This window comes from Danio aesculapii, chromosome 16 (assembly GCF_903798145.1).
Source record: "Danio aesculapii chromosome 16, fDanAes4.1, whole genome shotgun sequence".
Taxonomy (NCBI): Eukaryota; Metazoa; Chordata; class Actinopteri; order Cypriniformes; family Danionidae; genus Danio; species Danio aesculapii.
In genome coordinates, this window is record NC_079450.1 from 37854845 (window position 1) to 37874467 (window position 19623).

General features: G+C 36.9%; 2 protein-coding genes across 2 annotated transcripts in view; one reads left to right on the forward strand and one right to left on the reverse strand.

The window, feature by feature from the left end:
• rnf115a (ring finger protein 115a) overlaps window positions 1-4501 on the forward strand; it is an 18569-nt gene extending 14068 nt beyond the window's left edge. Inside the window, exon 9 of the mRNA XM_056474683.1 lies at window positions 1040-4501. Within this exon, the coding sequence (XP_056330658.1) occupies window positions 1040-1159 (120 nt within the window). The 3' untranslated portion in view covers window positions 1160-4501. The remainder of the gene's footprint in view (window positions 1-1039) is intronic.
• On the reverse strand, window positions 4050-19219 carry gba (glucosidase, beta, acid). Its single transcript, XM_056474682.1, has 10 exons — window positions 18950-19219; window positions 18658-18855; window positions 15142-15288; window positions 14923-15056; window positions 11662-11834; window positions 11333-11570; window positions 6829-7053; window positions 4656-4819; window positions 4361-4477; window positions 4050-4284 (listed from the first exon to the last, which is right to left on the reverse strand). Exons 1-10 carry the CDS (start codon window positions 19002-19004, stop codon window positions 4179-4181), a joined length of 1557 nt encoding a protein of 518 aa, XP_056330657.1. The 5' UTR covers window positions 19005-19219; the 3' UTR covers window positions 4050-4178.
• Between the last annotated feature and the right edge of the window lie 404 nt (window positions 19220-19623).

Consider the following 19623-nt stretch of genomic DNA (forward strand, 5'->3'; position numbering starts at 1 on the left):
AATGGTCAGAAAAAGAGAAAATATCCAGTGATAATGGCAGTTCTGTGGCCACAAATGTCTTGTTGATGCCAAAGAATGGCCAGACTGGTTCGAGCTGATAGAAAGGCAACAGTAACTCAAATAACCACTTGTTACAACCGAGGTATGCAGAAGAGCATCTCTGAACACACAACAACCAACCTTGAGGCAGATGGGCTACAGCAGCAGAAGACCACATCAGGTGCCACTCCTGTCAGCTAAAAACAGGAAACTGAGGCTACAATTTACACAGGCTCACCAAAATTGGACAATAGAAGATTGGAGAAACGTTGCCTGGTCTGAGTTTCGATTTCTGCTGCGACATTCAGATGGTAGGGTCAGAATTTGAAATCAACAACATGAAAGCATGGATCCATCCTGCCTTGTATCAATGGTTCAGGCTGGTGGTGGTGGTGTAATGGTGTGAAGCAAATCTGCAGCAACTGCGTGATGCTATCATGTCAACATGGACCAAAATCTCTGAGGAATATTTCCAGTACCTTGTTGAATCTATGCCATGAAGGATTAAGGCAGTTCTGAAGGCAAGAGGGTCCAACTTGGTACTACTAAGGTGTAGCTAATAAAGTGGCCAGTGAGTGTATGTCTCTAATGAGCTGAGAAGCTGTTAACTTTAATTAACTTGCCTAAGATTATAGAATGCTGTGCGTCATTGTTTACAGGTCATTAACTGACATCTTTTCTTTCGTTTTAAACAGCTGATGGTTTTTGGATGGGAAGTATATAATGTGTTGTAAAGTTTTATTCTTGCATTAATGACGATATCCAGTTTCAATTTAAGATCCACACATGTAGTGGCTAAAACCTAAATGTTCAGCATGTACAGTTGGAGCCCTACTGTTTTTTTTTTTCTCCCCCTCTTGATCTGAGATGCACTTTTTAGTAGTTTTTATTATGTCCATTCATCCAACAATAAATGCTTTGAACTCAGTTTTTAGTATCTTCAGAGCTTTCAGACACAAATATTGACTGACCCCAGCTTCTCTCTTCTTCCTCCCTGAAGCACGACACGTGTCCTGTGTGCAGGAAGAGTCTGAATGGGGAGGAAAGCGGCACTCAGTCCTCATCAGAGCCTTCCTCTTTAAACACTGATCCTCGCACACCGGAGAGATGGTCCTTCTGAAACACACACACACACACACGCGTCCGCCTGTCTCATCCGAGCTCTCTGTCTTAACCCAAGATTGTTTGTCTCTCTCTCCCCAATTGTTCTCTACTTTTGCGTTATCATCCCACCACACTGATGTATTTTTACTATGATTTGTTTACTACTTTCTCGAACACAATCCGTCTGGAGTTGTGTTTATCCCAATGTTTCTGTTTCTTTCCCATATTCTCAGGCGCCTTTGATTCCTTCAGTGCTTTTACTTTTTCCCTACCTGAGTGAACAAACACACCGCGCAGGATGAGGCACGTTGATTTGGGCACATGTTGTTGCTAAAGCAGCTCAACTCTGAACCCACATTTAGTTTGTACAGCATTGGGAGCTGTACAGCGGGTAGCGCCTCTTAGCGTCCAATGTGAATTCTCCTTGGGACGGGCTGCCGTGTCTGTGCGGTTTATAAACTTTGCTTTACTTCCCCAGTCCTTGCGTTCTTATTTTCACCTCCGTTTGTCCAGGAGATCATGAAGTTTTGTCTCTTTCTCCTCTTTGATGTGTGTATATATCACAGACCCATCGATGTCCATCAGTTTAATTCGATTACTTTCTTTTCACTCTCATTTCTATTACAGTTTTTTCTAATGTAAATAATTTTAGTTGGAAAACTCATTAAGGAAGACAAAAAAGAGGGAAAAAAAACATTGATGATGAATCGCTAAATATTAAAGTATATAAATATATATTATATGATGTGTATGACCATGATGTATTAATAATAAAACTGAATAAAAAACAGGAGATATGTTGACCTTGGTATGACATGCGATCGACAGCTGCAGTCACACCTTCCTATTGCATTGAGGGTTTTTTTTTTTTGACAAACATCATAAAGAAACATCTTTTAAATCCCGCGTTTATTTGGTTTTTAATTCACAGTATCGTCAGTGCAAGAATGTTGATACATCAAGCTTTTTCAGGGATGTTAGAAGAATTACTTATTATTACGAGACTCAAAATTTGCTGAGAGCAGCTTGTCTTGTGCTGGGTTCACACTACAAATGCTAATTTAAGGATTTATGCGAATAGATTACATACACAATTAATGTGCAGAGTTCACCTCAATTGCGTCTTCTTGACTTGAAAATTTACTATAAATTACTGTAGTATTTTTCATGCAGGAGTATACACTTCACATTATTAAATACCTGTCCTGCTCTTTTCCCTTTAGAATGTTTCCTGTATTTCTTTTAAAAAAGAATGCCTTTTTAATCTGATATGTGATATCAAATATAAAAATATATAAAAAGGTGGTTTGAAATAGGGCTGCACAATAATGAAAATCGCTGATATTGTGATATTTTACTTTACTGCGATAAATATTGCAATATGAATAGTTTCACATGATAGTTTGAATAGTACAATTTGACGGTTTCCTGTGGAGTCCCAACAGTATTCAGGTACAGAAATTGAAAAATCACAATGCGAAACAATGCTTTTCTTTCTTTTGTCTAATTTCTAGTCCAAATATCACAAAATTCTCAGAGCAAGTAAAACTATAGATTGGTTTTCACCTTCAGAATAAATAAGTAAAAATGAAGAGTTTTTTCTGCCAGTGGGGTAAGCTAAATAATCTTGTTTTCGTAATACTGTTGCTTTGAAATGCAGATATTTGGACTAGAAACAAGACAAACTATTTTTTAGTGATTAAATACAATTCTGTAGCTCCTGGTCAACTATAATTCAGGCTCACATTGCAATATTGATGCTGAAAACGATATATTGTTCAGCCCTAGCAAAACACCAGCAAAGAAACTCGACACAGAGGAACATAAACACCTACTGCCAGCTAGTGTTTCGGAAGTGTTATTGCAGAGCAACACAAACAGCACGCAGAAGTATAAATGCATGGCTATGCGCAAGGCATGCGCCGTGGGTCACGCTGATAACGACACAGAAGTATCAACCAGGCTCATACTTAGTGTTGCTCTGCAATAACACTTCTAAAACACTAGCTGGCAGTACGAGTTTAACTTCCTCTGTGTCGAGTTTCTTCTGGTGTTTTGTTTTTTCTGAATACTACCTTAATGTACAAGTGGCTCAAACTCGCTCATTTTGAGGAGGGAATCGGCGGACATGCAACAACTTTAATCATAAGGTAAACACAAAACAACAGTCTCCATCTGGAGCTCCTTCACGGGACTCCACACTTGTAAACACTCACTCCATCAGGCTCGCACGGCTCTCAGCCCTGCCCGCACTCGTCAGCGCTACCAAGCAGACCAATCGCAGAGCTTGCATTATGCGTCGTTGCGAAGTGTAGTTATATTTTTTGAGAGGTCAGCGTCTGAGACAGGCTTTACAACCACGCGCAGGCTGCTGCACTTGACGCAGAAGTATGAATCAGCCTTCAGCCAACAAGCCAGATTTTTACACTCAGTGTACAGTGACATTTATTTTGAAGTATTTTGTTCATACTCTACTCAATGTGGTAGAAAAACACACAAAAAATTTGGATCCTTTACAAGTTAGAGGCATTTTGGTGGTATAAAGCACAGGATTGTACAGCCACCCCCTTGGCCAACAGTAATGGTCTAATGATAATTCTCAGCAGCCAATCACGTTCGTGTGTTCAAGCTGGCCTAGTAGCTGGGGCTTTTAAAATCTCACAAACTGAATTATATGTGTTGTTTGCAAGTAGTTTACTCATACATTGGTTGACTTTTCATGCGTAAAGTAACAACACAATCTTGAAGATCTCAAATTTGCACATTTTTGAACTTTCTTCCCATAAATATTCGATGTGTAATCTAGAGCAAGTGACAGGCTGTTTGGTGTCTGGTGTGAACCCAGCATTAGAGAACCCAGCATTAAAGCAAAATGGATTTTCGATAAAAAAAAAATCACTATTGACTCCGTATTGAAACGATTTAATTGCAAATCATGGTTGTTAAGCTTTCGGACCTTACTGGCTTAAGGCATGACTGAAACGATTGGAGTTCCTCATTAAGGTGCTTATATGGGTTACTGACCCAGATTTCATTTAGTGTCTGTTCCACAGTAGCGTGAGAATGGAGTGAGGTGGAGCACTTCCTTGCAAAAAGCCCACCGTTTGATCCCAGACTTCAAACTGCACCTCCTCTTCAGACCTGCAGTTTGATAAAGAGTTAATATCAGGTTGATTTCATCAGCTTAAATGGACAGTGATGATGTGACAGTTTTTACCTGTTTAGAATGATTAATACTGCTGAGGCGTCAGGTCTGATGAATGCAGACATTTCTAGGCTGGTCTGCTGACTGAAGGACACGCCCACTCGCTGAGACTCCTCCCATAGGAACTTGCTGTCAGTTTTAAAGGTACAAAGACATCAGCGAACAGAGAGCATCATATTCTATTGAAAATGGATAATTTAACACAAGCCGAAATGTTTATTTCCATGTTTGCAATTAATATGGAAATGTTGTTTTAGCACAAGATCTAAAATCCGTCAGGACTGAAAGTGCTTTGAATGAGTCTAACCTGAAGTGGGCCATGCTGTAGAACGTGGGCTGCTTGTAAAATACATCTTTGCTTGGGTCCACAATTATGGGACTGTCCACAAAGTTCTTGACCCAGTTGGGTCCCCCATCCTGATTAAGGGCCAAATTCCAGTCTGTCCAGCCTGTCACAAAATTATTCAGGTCCTAAAAGAATTAAAAAAATATTTTTATGAATCGACAATTTATAATGATGTGTGAGTAAAACAACATTCTGGTTCATTTTTATATTCGTTTCATTAGTTTGCCTTTTTTAATTCTTCTGTTGAAACAATTCAAACGTAATATCAGATTTTTATTAGTGTATTTTCAGTCATTTTTGATTAATAAATTCTTTGTTTTGTTTGTTTGTTTTAATGTATTTCTGTGCTCACTGTAGTTTTTCTTCAATGGAAGAGTACCGAAAATTTTCTCTATGACACAATGTGTATATATTTATTTATTTTTAAATTACTAAACTACTATTGACATTTCTTCCAAATTTAATATAATGATGTGTGCCATTAAGAGTTTTTTCCATGAAATAACAAAAAGTTCAAATCTTTATATTAATTATAGATAAGACTATCATTGTTTTATCTTCAGAAGAGGTCACAGATGAAGATTTAATGGAATAACAATGTTATTCTGATCAATTATCTTGTTTTGAAAAAAAAATGTTAGCAGAACTTTACTTTTTTTTTACTGTACTATATAGAATATTAGCATAAACATTTTACTCAAACCCATACCTCATACATCCAGTAAATCCAAAGAAACTGGCCATTTGAGGTGGTCTCTTAATTCTTATTTTTGCATATATAAAATAACACCATTATATATTGTGTGTAATTGAGTATTTCTGCTAATCCAAATTCTCAATTAAAAAAAATCATCAGTATATTTGTTAAATAATCTATCATTTACTTAAAGGGGTGGTCCCACAGTGTATTTTTAATGCTTGGTTGTGTTTATAAGATGCAAAGCAATGTGAAAATCACGTTATTTTTGTTCATATATCTTTGATTATATACAGCTGCTCTGCTAACATGAAAACTACTGTCATATTTCCTAGTTTCTCTGAAAGGCCCGCCCGCAAGAAGCTCTGATTGGTCAGCTAACATAATGTGCTGTGATTCATGGATTGGCTCTACATCACCACATCACGCCCCTACAAGCATGAGCTTTTGCGCTGTGTAAACAGTCCAGTCAGAGCAGCTGTTAGCAGCGTTACTGCCTGAATCGTCTGATTTAAAAATGAAGAGTTCACAGCTGAACCTCATGTCTGCTCTCTAAAATCTGACAAGTGTCTTCCACATATATTCAGAGTAAGAATGTGTAAGAAATATGAAACGTTCTCATATATTTAGTGAGTTGTTATATGATATGTAGAATGCAGGGAAAGCATCCACATAGACAGTCACTGCAGCACTGGTGAAGATTGTGAGTGTTTACAGCGGTTTGACTGATAAATGTGAATTGGTAGCTAAATTGTTAGCGGTGTCAAACAGCATTTCCCATTGTTTACATTCTTGTTAACGTCCTCACTACAACATAATGTTAATGCTAGAAACTATGCAAGTAGTTAATAGATTTTAACAAATAAAACTTCTTACAGGTTGTGGGTTTTAAGCCGAATCCAGCACTGAACTGGGAGAGATTCTGAAAGGTGTCCTTTGTCAAATGCTAGCTATATATATATATTTTTTTTTAATTCTCTGGAACATAATTAAAATTAAACTGTAAGCACTTCTCTCTTTGTGTCATGTCCTTTGGAATACAGAAACAGAACAAGCTCTGTGGAAATAGCAGCATTTGGACGTCATTTTAGCGCCTCTGGCCACGGCCCTTTGTCGCACGGGGTGTATGCGCATGGTGAACATGCGTAACTTGAAGCATTTGTGATTTCACTAGCCCAGATGTATTTTTTGTAGTCCCCAAATTCCGTTCGATGTAGGCTTTGCTAAGCTAACTTTAAAAGAGTGTCTCCCTTTGCATTGAACTTGCATGGAGCATATTCCATTCAGAGATGTTGCTTATGTTCACACAGCTACATTACACATCAACTAAAGTTTAAAATATGATATTGTCATGGACCGCCCCTTTAAACATTTACACAATCATTAGCTTTCCAGATACACCCCTAGAGTTTAAGTGTTAAGATCTTCATCCAGTACCTGGATGATGTCATGAGCGTAGTCTTCTGCCCGGTCCCAGCTGCCCAGACGCACACCATGATCCACTAGACTCCATCCAGCACATGCCTCAGTTGAAAACAGGAAGTACTCTGGGTACAGGTGGTGTGTGGAGGTCAGGGTGACGTCAGGCGGAACAAGGTGATCAAAGTACCAGTGAACACCAATCCCGTGGACATATCGTGCTGCTTTAATGTCACTTAGAACCTATAGCAGGAAAGAAAAGAAGAATGGCCTAGTGTCAATAATTCAATATACTGTGATAATGAACATGCACACGATTGATATGATGGGCACTTCGAAATGCAGGAACAATGGTTTATTATTTAAACTTTTAGATTGCTTTTAAGAATATTCAGATTGTTGTATTAGTGGTTATTCACAGGGTTTGACATTAACACTCGCCAAATGCGGGTAGATTTTAGCGGTGGCGGTTAAGACAGACACTTCCACTAGCCACTCTGGCTGGTTGAAAATAATTTTCCCGGATAATAATTCTTAAAAGCAGGGTTCAACAATAAGGATGGTAAAATATGCATGCAAAGGCGATCTTATTAGAATTGAGAAGCAAAATGACTGACAAAAATAATTGAGTTCGCGCGAGTAATAAAAAGCAGGTGATTACCAAATGATAGGATTCTCACTCATGCTAACAGCTGATGAAACTGATAACTTTTATAGGATTATTCCTTATTAAGCTCCGTTTGTTAACATTATTTAAACTAAACTCATGATGAAAACTACAAAAGCTTTTAATAATCTTAGCTGATGTTCACTTCTTACTTAATGCCTGAAAACGCATGTAATAATGATTTAATTATTATTATTTAATTATTAATTAGAGTTAAGAACTAAAAAAAACTCCTTAATAAAATAATTGTAATAAGGCTTTTCCTCACTATTGATTTTAATCCACTTCATAATTATGTACATCATAGCATGTTTACTCATATATATATATATATATATATATATATATATATATATATATATATATATATATATATATATATATATATATATATATATATATATATATATATATATATATATATATATATATATATATATACATACATATACATACACACACATACACACACACACATACACACACACACACACACACATACATACATACATACATACATACATACATACATACATACAATAAAGCAATACACACAAAGTACTTTGGTTTATTATATCCATTAAAGTAACCTTTTTTTGCATCTTTAGGTAAATATTGTGATAATACCCTACTGTATATATTAAAATAAAAGCTTCAAAAATTAATCACAACAAGAAAATGAATAAAGTCTAGACTGTATACAGCTATGGATACTTACATCCATATAGCGTCATTTTTGAGACACTACAATAGTTTATATTTTTACATTACTGTGAGGGTTGGGTTTAGGGTAGGGGTAGATGTTAATAATATACTATTTCATTTGTAGTTTAATAAATAGTCTGAATAATACTTGGTTTAATTACTGTTTTTACATTACTGTGATGGTTGAATGTAGGGTTTGTGTAGGGGTAGATGTTAATAAAATACAATCTACCAAGTTATTTCATGAATGATATGAATAATTCTCTGCATAACTACAGTTTTTTCCATTACTGTGAGGGTTGAGTTTAGGGTTGGGGTAGATGTTAATAAAACAACTAGAAAAGCAAAGTTCATAGACAAACTTTATGGTGACTTGAGAAAGTCTAGTGTGAAAGTTTGAAGTCGTTTTAAAGTTTTAATAATTAGTAATAAGTAGTTTTTAAGAAGTTTTGAAACAGTTATAACTACATACAGTTGAAGTCAGAATTATTAGCCCCCTGAATTATTAGGCCCCCTGTTTATTTTTCCCAAATTTCTGTTCAAAGGAGAGAAGATTTTTTTCAACACATTAGATTTTTTTCTGAACATAATAGTTTTAATAACTGATTTCTAATAACTGATTTATTTGATCTTTGCCATGATGACAGTAAATAATATTTGACTATATATTTTTCAAGACACTTCTATACAGCTTAAAGTGACATTTAAAGGCTTAACTAGGTTAGGCAAGTTATTGTATATCGATGGTTTGTTCTGTACACAATCGAAAAAAATATATAGCTTAAAGGAGCTAATAATTTTGACCTTAAAATGGCTTTAAAAAAATTCAATTGCTTTTATTCTAGCCAAAATAAAACAAATAAAGACTTTCTTCAGAAGAAAAAATATTATCAGACATACTGTGAAAATTTCCTTGCTCTGTTAAACATCATTTGGGAAATATTTAAAAAAGAAAAAAAAAAAAAAAAAAAAAAAAAAAAAAAAAAATCAAAGGGGGGCTAATAATTCTGACTTCAACTGTACTTCAATTTGCATGTTTCTTGCTAGGCTGTTGATAGGGGGTTCTGAGTGGTTGCTAAGGTGTTGCTAAGTGGTTGCAAAGGTGTTCTGGATGGTTGCTAGGGTGTACTGAGTGGTTGCTAGGTGGTTGCAAGTTGTTACCATGCAGTTGCTAAGGTGTTCTGAGTAGTTGCCAAGGTGTTGCTAGAGTGGTTTATGTGGTTGCTAAGATGTTGCTAGGTGGTTGGTAGGGTGTTCTAAGTAGTTGCTAAGGTGTTGCTAGGTAGTTGCTAAGGCGTTGCTATGGTGTTCTGAGTGGTTGCTAGGTTGTTCTGATTGGTTGCTAGGCGGTTGCTAAGGCTTTCCTAGGTGGTTGCTAAAGCATTGCTAGGTGGTTGCTAAGGTGTTCTAGGTCGTTGGTAAGGTGTTGCTAAATTCTTGCTTGAGGGTTCTGATTGGTTGCTAGGGACTTGCCAAGGCATTGCTAGGTGGTTGCTGAGGTGTTGCTAGGTAGTTGCTAGGGTGTTCTGAGTGGTTGCTAAAGTATTGCTATGTATTAGCATGGTTCTAGTATGAATTAGCATGTTGTTAGCATGCTTCTAGGATAAATTAGCATGTTATTAGCTTGGCTCTAGTATGAATTAGCATGTTTATAGTATAAACTAGCCTGTTGTTAGCATGAATTTAGTATGAATTAGCATGTTGCTGGTATGTTTATAGTATGAATTTGCACGTAGCTACTATGTTTAGCATGAATTAGCATGCTTATAGTATAAACTAGCATGTTGTTAGCATTAATTTAGTATGAATTAGCATGTAGTTAGTATGTTTATAGTACGAATTAGTATGTTGCTAGTATGTTTATATTATGAATTAGCATGTTAGTAATATTTTTATAGTACGAATTAGCATGGTTCTAGTTTAAACTAGCATGTTGTTAGCATGAATTTAGTGTGAGATAGCATGTTGCTAGTATGTTTATAGTATGAATTAGCATGTTGATAGTATGTTTATAATATTAATTAGCATGTTGATAGTATGTTATAGTATGAATTAGCATGTTGCTAGTATGTTACAGTATGAATTAGCATGTTGATCGTATGTTTATAGTATGAATTAGCATGTTGCTAGTATATTTATAATATGAATTAGCATGTTGCTAGTATGTTATAGTATGAATTAGCATGTTGCTAGTATGTTACAGTATGAATTAGCATGTTGATCGTATGTTTATAGTATGAATTAGCATGTTGCTAGTATGTTTATAATATGAATTAGCATGTTGCTAGTATGTTTATAGTATGAATTAGCATGTTGATCGTATGTTTATAGTATGAATTAGCATGTTGCTAGTATATTTATAGTATGAATTAACATGTTGCTAGCATGTTTATAGTGTGAAATAGCATGTTGCTAGTATGTTTATAGTATGAATTAGCATGTTGCTAGTGTATTTATAGTATGAATTAGCATGTTGCTAGTATGTTTATAGTGTGAAACAGAATATTGATAGTATGTTCATAGTATGAAATGGCATGTTGCTAGTTTGTTTATAGTATGAATTAGCACATAGCTAGTATGTTTATAGTATGAATTAGCATGTTTCTAGTTTAAACTAACGTGTTGTTAGCATGAACTTAGTATGAATTAGCATGCTGCTAGTATGTTTATAGTACGAAATAGCATGTTGCTAGTATGTTTAGTATGATTTAACATGTTGATAGTATGTTTATAGTATGAATTAGCATGTTGCTAGTATGTTTATAGTATAAATTAGCATGTTGCTAGTATGTTTATAGTATGATTTAACATGTTGATAGTATGTTTATAGTATGAATTAGCATGTTGCTAGTATGTTTATAGTATGAAATAGCATGTTGCTAGTATGTTTATAGTATGACTTAGCATGTTGCTAGTATGTTTATAGTATGAATTAGCATGTTGGTAGTATGTTTGTAGTATGAATTAGCACATAGCTAGTATGTTTATAGTATGAATTAGCATGTTTCTAGTTTAAACTAGCAAGTTTAGCATGAATTTAGTATGAATTAGCATATGAATTACCTTTTAGCAACAACAATGTATATTTGATACAGTCATATGCTAACATCTTTCTATACTTTTTTTCTCCATCCACCCATTCTAACTCACCACTTTGGCCCAATGTGGCAGCATAAGGCGGTTGTCATCAAGAATCATTAGTTTGGTCTTGGAAAAGGATGAGGAATGAAGTGCTGGACCCAGATCCAGGGCAATCCAGTCGCGCTGCGTCTCTGGAGTAAAACCCAAAGCCTGAAAGCTGTAATTTGTCATTTCGCCTGCAGTGGGCTCATTCCCCGACGTCAGCCCCCAGAACGAAAGATTATACTTCCCGTATTCCTCTAGAAACCTGAATCGGACAGAAAACAGAGATTATTAAAAGGTGCTAAAAGGATTGGAAATGTGTTTTATTTTTTAATTATAATTATAATTACATGCACCTGATATAGTACTGAGCCCAGGTCTTGTGTTCTTTGCCTCCTGGTTTGCCTTTGAGGGAGCCCTTCCCAATCAGTGCGCCATTGGTCTTCAGCCAGGCAGGGGCGCTCCAGGCACTGGCGAACAGATAGAGAGGCTGGGCAGAGAGAGCCTGTGCCCGCTGCAGCAGGGGAATCTGGGACAGAAAAAGGAAATTAATTAGAATATAACATCTGACATTAGGGGTTTTGCCTTATGTATCAGGATGGTAATATTGTAATTTTTGTTTAACAATGTGTGACATCATCACACTAGATGAATCCACTCGTTCATTGTTTGATGTAGTTAAGCCCCATTTACACTAAGACAGACCAAAATTACTATAACGGCCCAATCTCAAAGGATTGCAGCGCCGGATTTAGTGATTTGAGGACTCTTTTTAGTGATTTGAGAACTTTATTTCTTTATTTTGCTGTCTTTTTTTTCTTATGTCATTCAATCTTCTTTTTTTATATTTATTTTAAATTATTAAATTAATAATTCAAATAAAATGCTTAATTGTTAGACCCTCACTTTACAAAATATAATAGAAAACTACATTATATACACTCACTGGCCACTTTATTAGGTACACCTGACCAACTGCTCGTTAATGCAAATTTCTAATCAGCCAATCACATGACAGCAACAAAATTCATTTAGGCATGTAGACATGGTCAAGATGATCTGCTGCAGTTCAAACTGAGCATCAGAATGGGGAAGAAAGGTGATTTAAGTGACTTTGAACGTGGCATGGTTGTTGGTGCCAGAAGGGCTGGTCTGAGTATTTCAGAAACTGCTGATCTACTGGAATTTTCATGCACAACCATCTCTAGGGTTTACAGAGAATGGTCAGAATAAGAGAAAATATCCAGTGAGTGGCAGTTCTGTGGGTGCTAATGTCTTGTTGACACTTGTTACAACCGAGGTATGCAGAAGAGCATCTCTGAACACACAACACGTCAAACCTTGAGGCGGATGGGCTACAGCAGCAGAAGACCACAACAGGTGCCACTCCTGTCAGCTAAGAACAGGAAACTGAGGCTACAATTTGGACTAGCTAAAAGCCCAAAATTGGACAATAAAAGATTGGAGAAACATTGCCTGGTCTGATCAGTCTCGATTTCTGTTGCAACATCAGAATTTGACGTCAACAACATGAAAGAATGGATCCATCCTGCCTTGTATCAAAGGTTCAGGCTGCTGCTGGTGGTGTAATGGTGTGGGTGATATTTTCTTGGCACACTTTGGGCCCATTAGTACCAATTGAGCATCGTGTGTACCAATTGAGCAACGCCACAGCCTACCAGAGTATTGTTGCTGACCATGTCCATCCCTTTATGATCACAGTGTACCCATCTTCTGACCGCTACTTCCAACAGGATAACACGCCATGTCATAAAGTCATCTCAGACTGATTTCTTGAACATGACAATGAGTTTACTGTACTCAAATGGCCTCCACAGTCACCAGGTCTCAATCCAATAGAGCACCTTTGGGATGAGGTGGAACCCGGTACTACTGAGGTGTACCTAATAGAGTGGCCGGTGAGTGTATAATTTATACTTCTAGGTATTTATTGGGGGCCCCCGAATTTCCTAGGGCTCAAAGTAGTTGCTTACCTCACTTATTGATTAAATTCACAGCTGAATATATGGCAGCATATGAGCAGCAAAATTTATTTTGAAATATGATAAGCAAAATGGACTTGCAATATGCCAAATTGCATTGTATACGCTTATTTCACGCGGCCACCATTTTAAAGAACCAAAGCGAGGCTGCAGTGGGAATAAACCCGGAAGTATAGGACCAGCACTGTAAACACTGCAGTAACATGCTGTGGACTACAAACCTCCAGCTGTTGCCGAGATTTCAAAATGCAGAAATGGTGTAAACATCACTTTAATATCATTCAGTTCAGTTTAATTTAAACAATTAAAAGCAATTTAGCATCAAACAACATCACTTTAAGAGTAATATGATCAAGGGTCCTCCTAGGCTTCAATTCATGGCACTAGTTAAACACCGTAGGGGCACTTCCCTGCTTCAGCCTATGTAACCTGGTGAGCGATAAAATAATGCAGTCCTCTCTAGCACACCCTCGTATTGTCTGTAATAGTGTTGTCCCAATACTGAAGTTCTAAAAACGTCCATTTCCCGCTAACATTCAAGCGCCGCTGAGCACGTTCATAAACAGCGCTGGTTTACCATAGTATTCACCAGTGCTCATCAGTTTACCACTCTTCACCCAGTGCAAACACAGATACACGGACACTGGAGCACGAAGCAGCCGTGAAGATCAGTCGAGTCATCCAACAGATCGCTCAGCTCGTCTGTGTTTGTACAATGTAATCACAATCATTTCTGTTGAGCACATGAGCACAATGGCAAATCAGCGCTGTTTTAAGAAAGCCATCAACAGTGCCTTAAATGTTTGCGGGAAATTGACGGTTTTTCTTTTAATTCAGTATCGTGACAAGTCTAATATAGTGAAAGTATCAGTATATTAACTCGAGTTTGATAAATGGCATCTAAAACGTGTGTTAGGGAAAGAAAACGTTAGCTAACTAGTGCCATTTCCCTTAACTTAGCTGAAAATTAGCTGTGATATCCCTTTTTATTTTCACCATTCATTCAGAACGGACCTTCGGGTCACTCGGAAGGCGGTGAAATGATAAATTTGTGTCACTTTCTCTTCGCTGACAAGATATACAGCCAGTTACGTTTCTATGTAACTCCCAACGATACTTCCAGGTTTCTTCCCACCGCAGCCTCGATTTCTCTTTTAAAAATGGCGGCCGTGTGAAATCAGTCTATTGCTGTATTTAAATTTGCATTCCTCGCATGACGTGCAAAGTTCGACACCAAATGAAAATGAAATGATAAAAACTGACATTTGCCATTTTAAAACACAGTTTTTTTTTTTTGTAATTTAATGCTTATAATAAGTTGCAAAGTTGAATTCATGTGTATAGTGTACACACATATATATAGATAATTTAAATGTTATACTCATTTAAAACATTTAAAAATCAATGTGTATTTTAAAATGCATTCTGAGCCAAAGGTATAGCAAAAAGGTAGTAAAATGGTGAGTTAAAAGTATTTTAAAATGCATTGACACTCACACTTAAAGGGAAAGTTCCCTCAAAAATTTTAATCAAATCACTGTTTACTCAATACTCACCCTCAAGTGAGTACTACTGCAGACCGCTAATTGTTAAACCCCTAATTGTGTATGCTACCTTCATGTGAATATCCTCTTCAGCCAGAGTGAAGTTCTGGAGTTCGTAGTCTTCTGGAGTGTCAGCATACGTGTAGAGTCGAGTTGAGAAATCGCAGCTGGCCACTGGCACCCTTACGAAACGGTACTCTATACCTGTGAAACAGAGGGATGTGTACCATTCGGAACTGAGAAAGCTGAGGCCAATCTCTTCGTCTTGCTCAATCTCTGTTGCTCTCACCATCTGTGGAGAAGTACTGCCTGAGCAGCTGGTCCTGAGCTCCGGAAGACAGAGACAGAATATTCATGGCTGCCGCATCTGTCATGGCTCCCCCGAATCCCTTAATGCGCTGGTACTTTTGACTGGGGTTCAGAGTGACTCTGAGAGCTGACGTTCAGAAGAGGAGAGAAAAGTGTTTAGCATTTGGCTGGAAAATAAGTTTTCTTTGTACACACAATTTTATTTTTTTATCATAGATCTATTATAAAAAATATAATAAGTACAAAGAAAACTCACAACTGTCTGACAGATTTATCATACTCACAAGATCAAAGTGAAATTATATAACAATAATTGGCAATGTGAATGCTTGGTTTTGTTTTACAATTTAAGTATATAATAATAATAATAATAATAATAATAATAACAACTAGAAAAGTAAAGTTCGTAGACAGACTTTATGGTGGCTTGAGAAAGCCTGGTCTGAATGTTTGAAGTCGTTTTAAAGTGAAAATAACTGAAGTAGTTTTTACGAAGTTTGAAACAGTAGATAAATACAAATATGTTAGCATGTTTCTAGTATGGATTGGCAAGTTTCTTGCTAGGTGGTTGCTAAAGTGTTCTGAGTGGTTGCTAGGGTGTTCTAAGTGGCTGCTAGGCGGTTGCGAGGTGGTTACTAAGGCATTGCCTAGGTGTTGCTAGTCATTGCTAAGGTGTTGCTAGGCTGTTCTAAGTGGTTGCTAGGAGGTTGCTATGGCGTTGCTAGGTGGTTGCTAAGGTGTTCTAGGTTGTTGCTAAGGTGTTGCTAGGTGGTTGCTAAGGTGTTCTGATGAGTTGCTCGGCGGTAGCATTGCCTAAGTGTTGCTGGTCATTGCTAAGGTGTTGCTAGGCTGTTCTAAGTGGTTGCTAGTAGGTTGCTATGGCGTTGCTAGATGGTTGCTAAGGTGTTGCTAGGCTGTTCTAAGTGGTTACTAGGAGGTTGCTAAGGCGTTGCTAGGTGGTTGCTAAGGTGTTGCTAGGCGGTTGCTATGTGGTTGCTAAACTGTTGCTAGGTAGTTGATAAGGTGTTGCTAGGTCGTTGCTAGGTGATTGCTAAGGTATTGCTAGGTGGTTGCTAAATTGTTGCTAGGTGGTTGCTATGGTGTTCTGAGTGGTTGCTAAGCGGATGCTAAGACGTTGTTAGGTGGTTGCTAAGGTGTTGCTAAGTGGTTGCTAGGCGGTTGCTAAGACTTTGTTAGGTGGTTGCTAAGGCATTGCTAGGTGGTTGCTAGGGGTGTTGCTAGGTGGTTGCTAGTGTGTTCTGAGTGGTTTCTAGGTGGTTGCTAAGGCATTGCTAGGCAGTTGCTGAGCTGTTGCTAGGGGTTGCTAAGGTATTCTGAGTGGTTGCTAGGTAGTTGCTAACATAAATTTTCATGGTTCTAGTATGAATTTGCATGTTGCTAGCATGTTTCTAGTTAAACTAGCATGTTGTTAGTATGAATTTAGTATAAATTAGCATGTTGTGTATGTTAAAAATAATTGACAATTATGTCTAATAACTATATAATATATTTATTTATTTAAAATTAATATAATATATGATTGAGAATTATTTTTATTTATTATTATTTTTTATTCTATAATCTACGATGACATATCTTCCTAAATTTAAAACTTGATTGGCTTGCCTTTCATAAAATTACAATTGGTCAAAATATGTGTTTTCAAACTTCAAATATTTCAAAGAAATCAAGTTATCAGTCAAGACAACACACACACACACACACACACAAAAGAGTCAATATTTGGTGGAATAAGCCTGATTTTTCAGCCACTGCTGTCATGCGTCTTGGCTTGCCCAATCTCCAGACCCGCCGACTGAAAACCTCAAGAGAAAGATGGACGGCCAGCAAGAGTCAAACAAAGCCAAGCTGCTTGATACTTTCTGTCAGGAATGGCAAAACACCCAACAAAAATGTGAAGACCGTAAAGAGCTCGCCATGGTGAAACAACACTGTGACTGGAAATCAAGCTCATTCAACCAAATATAAATATTTAAATATTAGTATTGTTGCTGAAACAAGAACAAATTTCACTGGTTTAAATTTTCTAGTCTGGTTAAGGTTCAGTGTTTTAAACATTATACTTTTAATTTAATTTGTATTTATTTATTATTGTGTGAGTGTTTTGTTTGTGCTCTGCTTTCCCCGACAAATCCAAAGACATGTTGTATAGTTGAATTGGGTAAGTTAAAATTGTCCATAGTGTGTGTGTGTGTGCGTGTGTGTATGTGTGTGTGTGTGTGTGCGCATGGATGTTTCCCAGTGATGGGCTGCAGCTGGAAGGGCATCCGCTGCATAAAACGTGCTGAATAAGTTGGCGGTTCATACCATTGTGGCAACCCCTTATTAATAAAAAAAATAAGCCGAAAAGAAAATGAATGAATGTTTTGTTTGTGTATACATTCAATGGATGGACAAAAAACATCATCACTTGTGTTTTGAACATTAACTTAAGTCTTGTGGTGATTTGAGTGAGCAACAATTTGCTCGTCACATAATATTAAGCACCAAATTGTGAAATTCACAGAGACTATTGAACAGAAATGTAGACCACCAGTTTGTGTAGAACATTACATGTCCATAAAAACATCACATTTTGCAATTCTACACTGTATGAGTATCCCATCTTTTAATAAAGAGAGGCACTGCAGTGCTGGCATTTTAGCTTTCTGCTATTGACCTTATTCTTCAATGCGGAAGTGCGCGCGTTTTTGCGATTGTTTTAGAACTTCCGACTCAGCTGCCTATGGGAGAAATGACTAGGAATAATAAACGGCAGAAAATGGTCAAACTACTTACTCTACAAACAAGTGTTTGCATAACAATACAGACAAAGTAGAATAATATAATTAGAAAATATCAGTTTGCAACACCAAGCAGCAAAACGAGCTGTTTTTAACGTTTAAAAATTAATGTAAGTGAATGTCTTGAGCCAAAATGATTCAAATGGCTGCGCCCACTTGTTCGCGGAGAATAAGGTGAATAACATTACAGTGCCTCTGTGGCCACGCCCCTTCAGGTTTATGATCTCATTAACCCGCATGTATTTTTTTGTAGTCCCCAAACTTCGTTCGCTGTAAGCTTTGCTAAGCTAACTCTGTAAAAGCCAATGTCTCCTATTGCATTTAACTTTTGAGCGTATTACATTCAGAGATGTTGTTGATGTTCTCACAGCTACATGATATCTCAACTAAAGTTTAAACTATGATATTATAGTGGACCACCACTTTAAGTGCTTTTTGAAATTTTCTTGTAAAATGAGCCGTTTCACAGGCTCCTGTGTGTAGGTCCAGTCATTTCACTTTTATAGCAAATTATGTTTTTTTCCATTGCCTTTAAAATGAAATAAATTAAAATAAACATAGGCTGAGGAAAATTCTCATTTAAAACACAAACGGTTACATGAATTACATCAGATTAACGCATAAGTGTTACAGTGAACAGACTGTTAGTCTGAGTACTGGGCAGAGCCATAGTCCCTTTTCAGTGCACTCACCTGCACCTGTGCTGTTCTTCTGGAACTGTCCTTGACTCTCCATCAGTCTGCTGCCAGCTTTATTGCTGACATATGATAAGAACTGGCCAGCTTTTGGCAGCACAGTCCGGCCGAGTGAGTCGCAGTATGTCGCATTACACACACACACAACCGAGCCATGACCGAAATTCAGGGCTAGACAACCGTCTTTACTGTCAGCTGAACCAAAGTGCGAGAAAAAGCAGAAAGATCAAAACAAACACAGTGACAGTTCAGTAAATCATATATTATCAGTCTGATTATTTTTACATACCTCTTGCTGTAGTGATTATTCCAGCGAGCAGAATAAAAAGAGCCGTTTCTCTCATCCTGTCGATGAAACTATGTGTTAATGAACGCCCATTCAAATACTTAAACTTTCAAGCTTTGTGACGATTTAAAGTTTATCCGAGGCCTAAAAACCAAAATGGCAATGTCATTACGGTTCTCTAAAATATGTTTAAAAGTCCACTGTGGTGAGAATGTAAACAGCCAATCACGCGCCATGCGACTGATTTCCGGGTGAAAATGCGGGACAGTCACATGACCACCATCTTCGTCACGTGGCTTGTAACAGCGTTCAAGCTCGTAAGTTCAAGTTCAAGACTCATCTCAGCTTCTTGATTTTATAAGAGAGGATGGAAATAAATATTTAGAAGGAAAATATGTTAAAGAAAACCTTTTTTTAGGAGATATTGATATTATCAAAGTTATACTAATAAATATATTAAACATATTATAACAGGTGATACAGTTATATATAATCATTTAAAATGGACCAATGTATTCATAAATATAAATTGGAAAAAAGCTTGGCGTTCTTATGAATTATATTGTATAAATAACAATGTAAAAGAAATTACATTAACATTTTATACATTACATTATATGGAAAAGGAATGTATTGTCCATATGCTTTGTGATTGTATATACATATATACATGAGGA

What these genes read in the sequence shown, in the direction of transcription:
- gba (XM_056474682.1), bottom strand. Translation starts at nt 19,004, where the DNA reads ATGAGAGAAACGGCTCTTTTTATTCTGCTCGCTGGAATAATCACTACA. An exon ending in GAAGAACAGCACAGGTGCAG is followed by an intron (nt 15,289 to 18,657) that starts GTGAGTGCACTG and finishes TCTGAACGTCAG; the next exon opens with CTCTCAGAGTCACTCTGAAC. An exon ending in ACGCTCATGACATCATCCAG is followed by an intron (nt 4,820 to 6,828) that starts GTACTGGATGAA and finishes TAATTCTTTTAG; the next exon opens with GACCTGAATAATTTTGTGAC.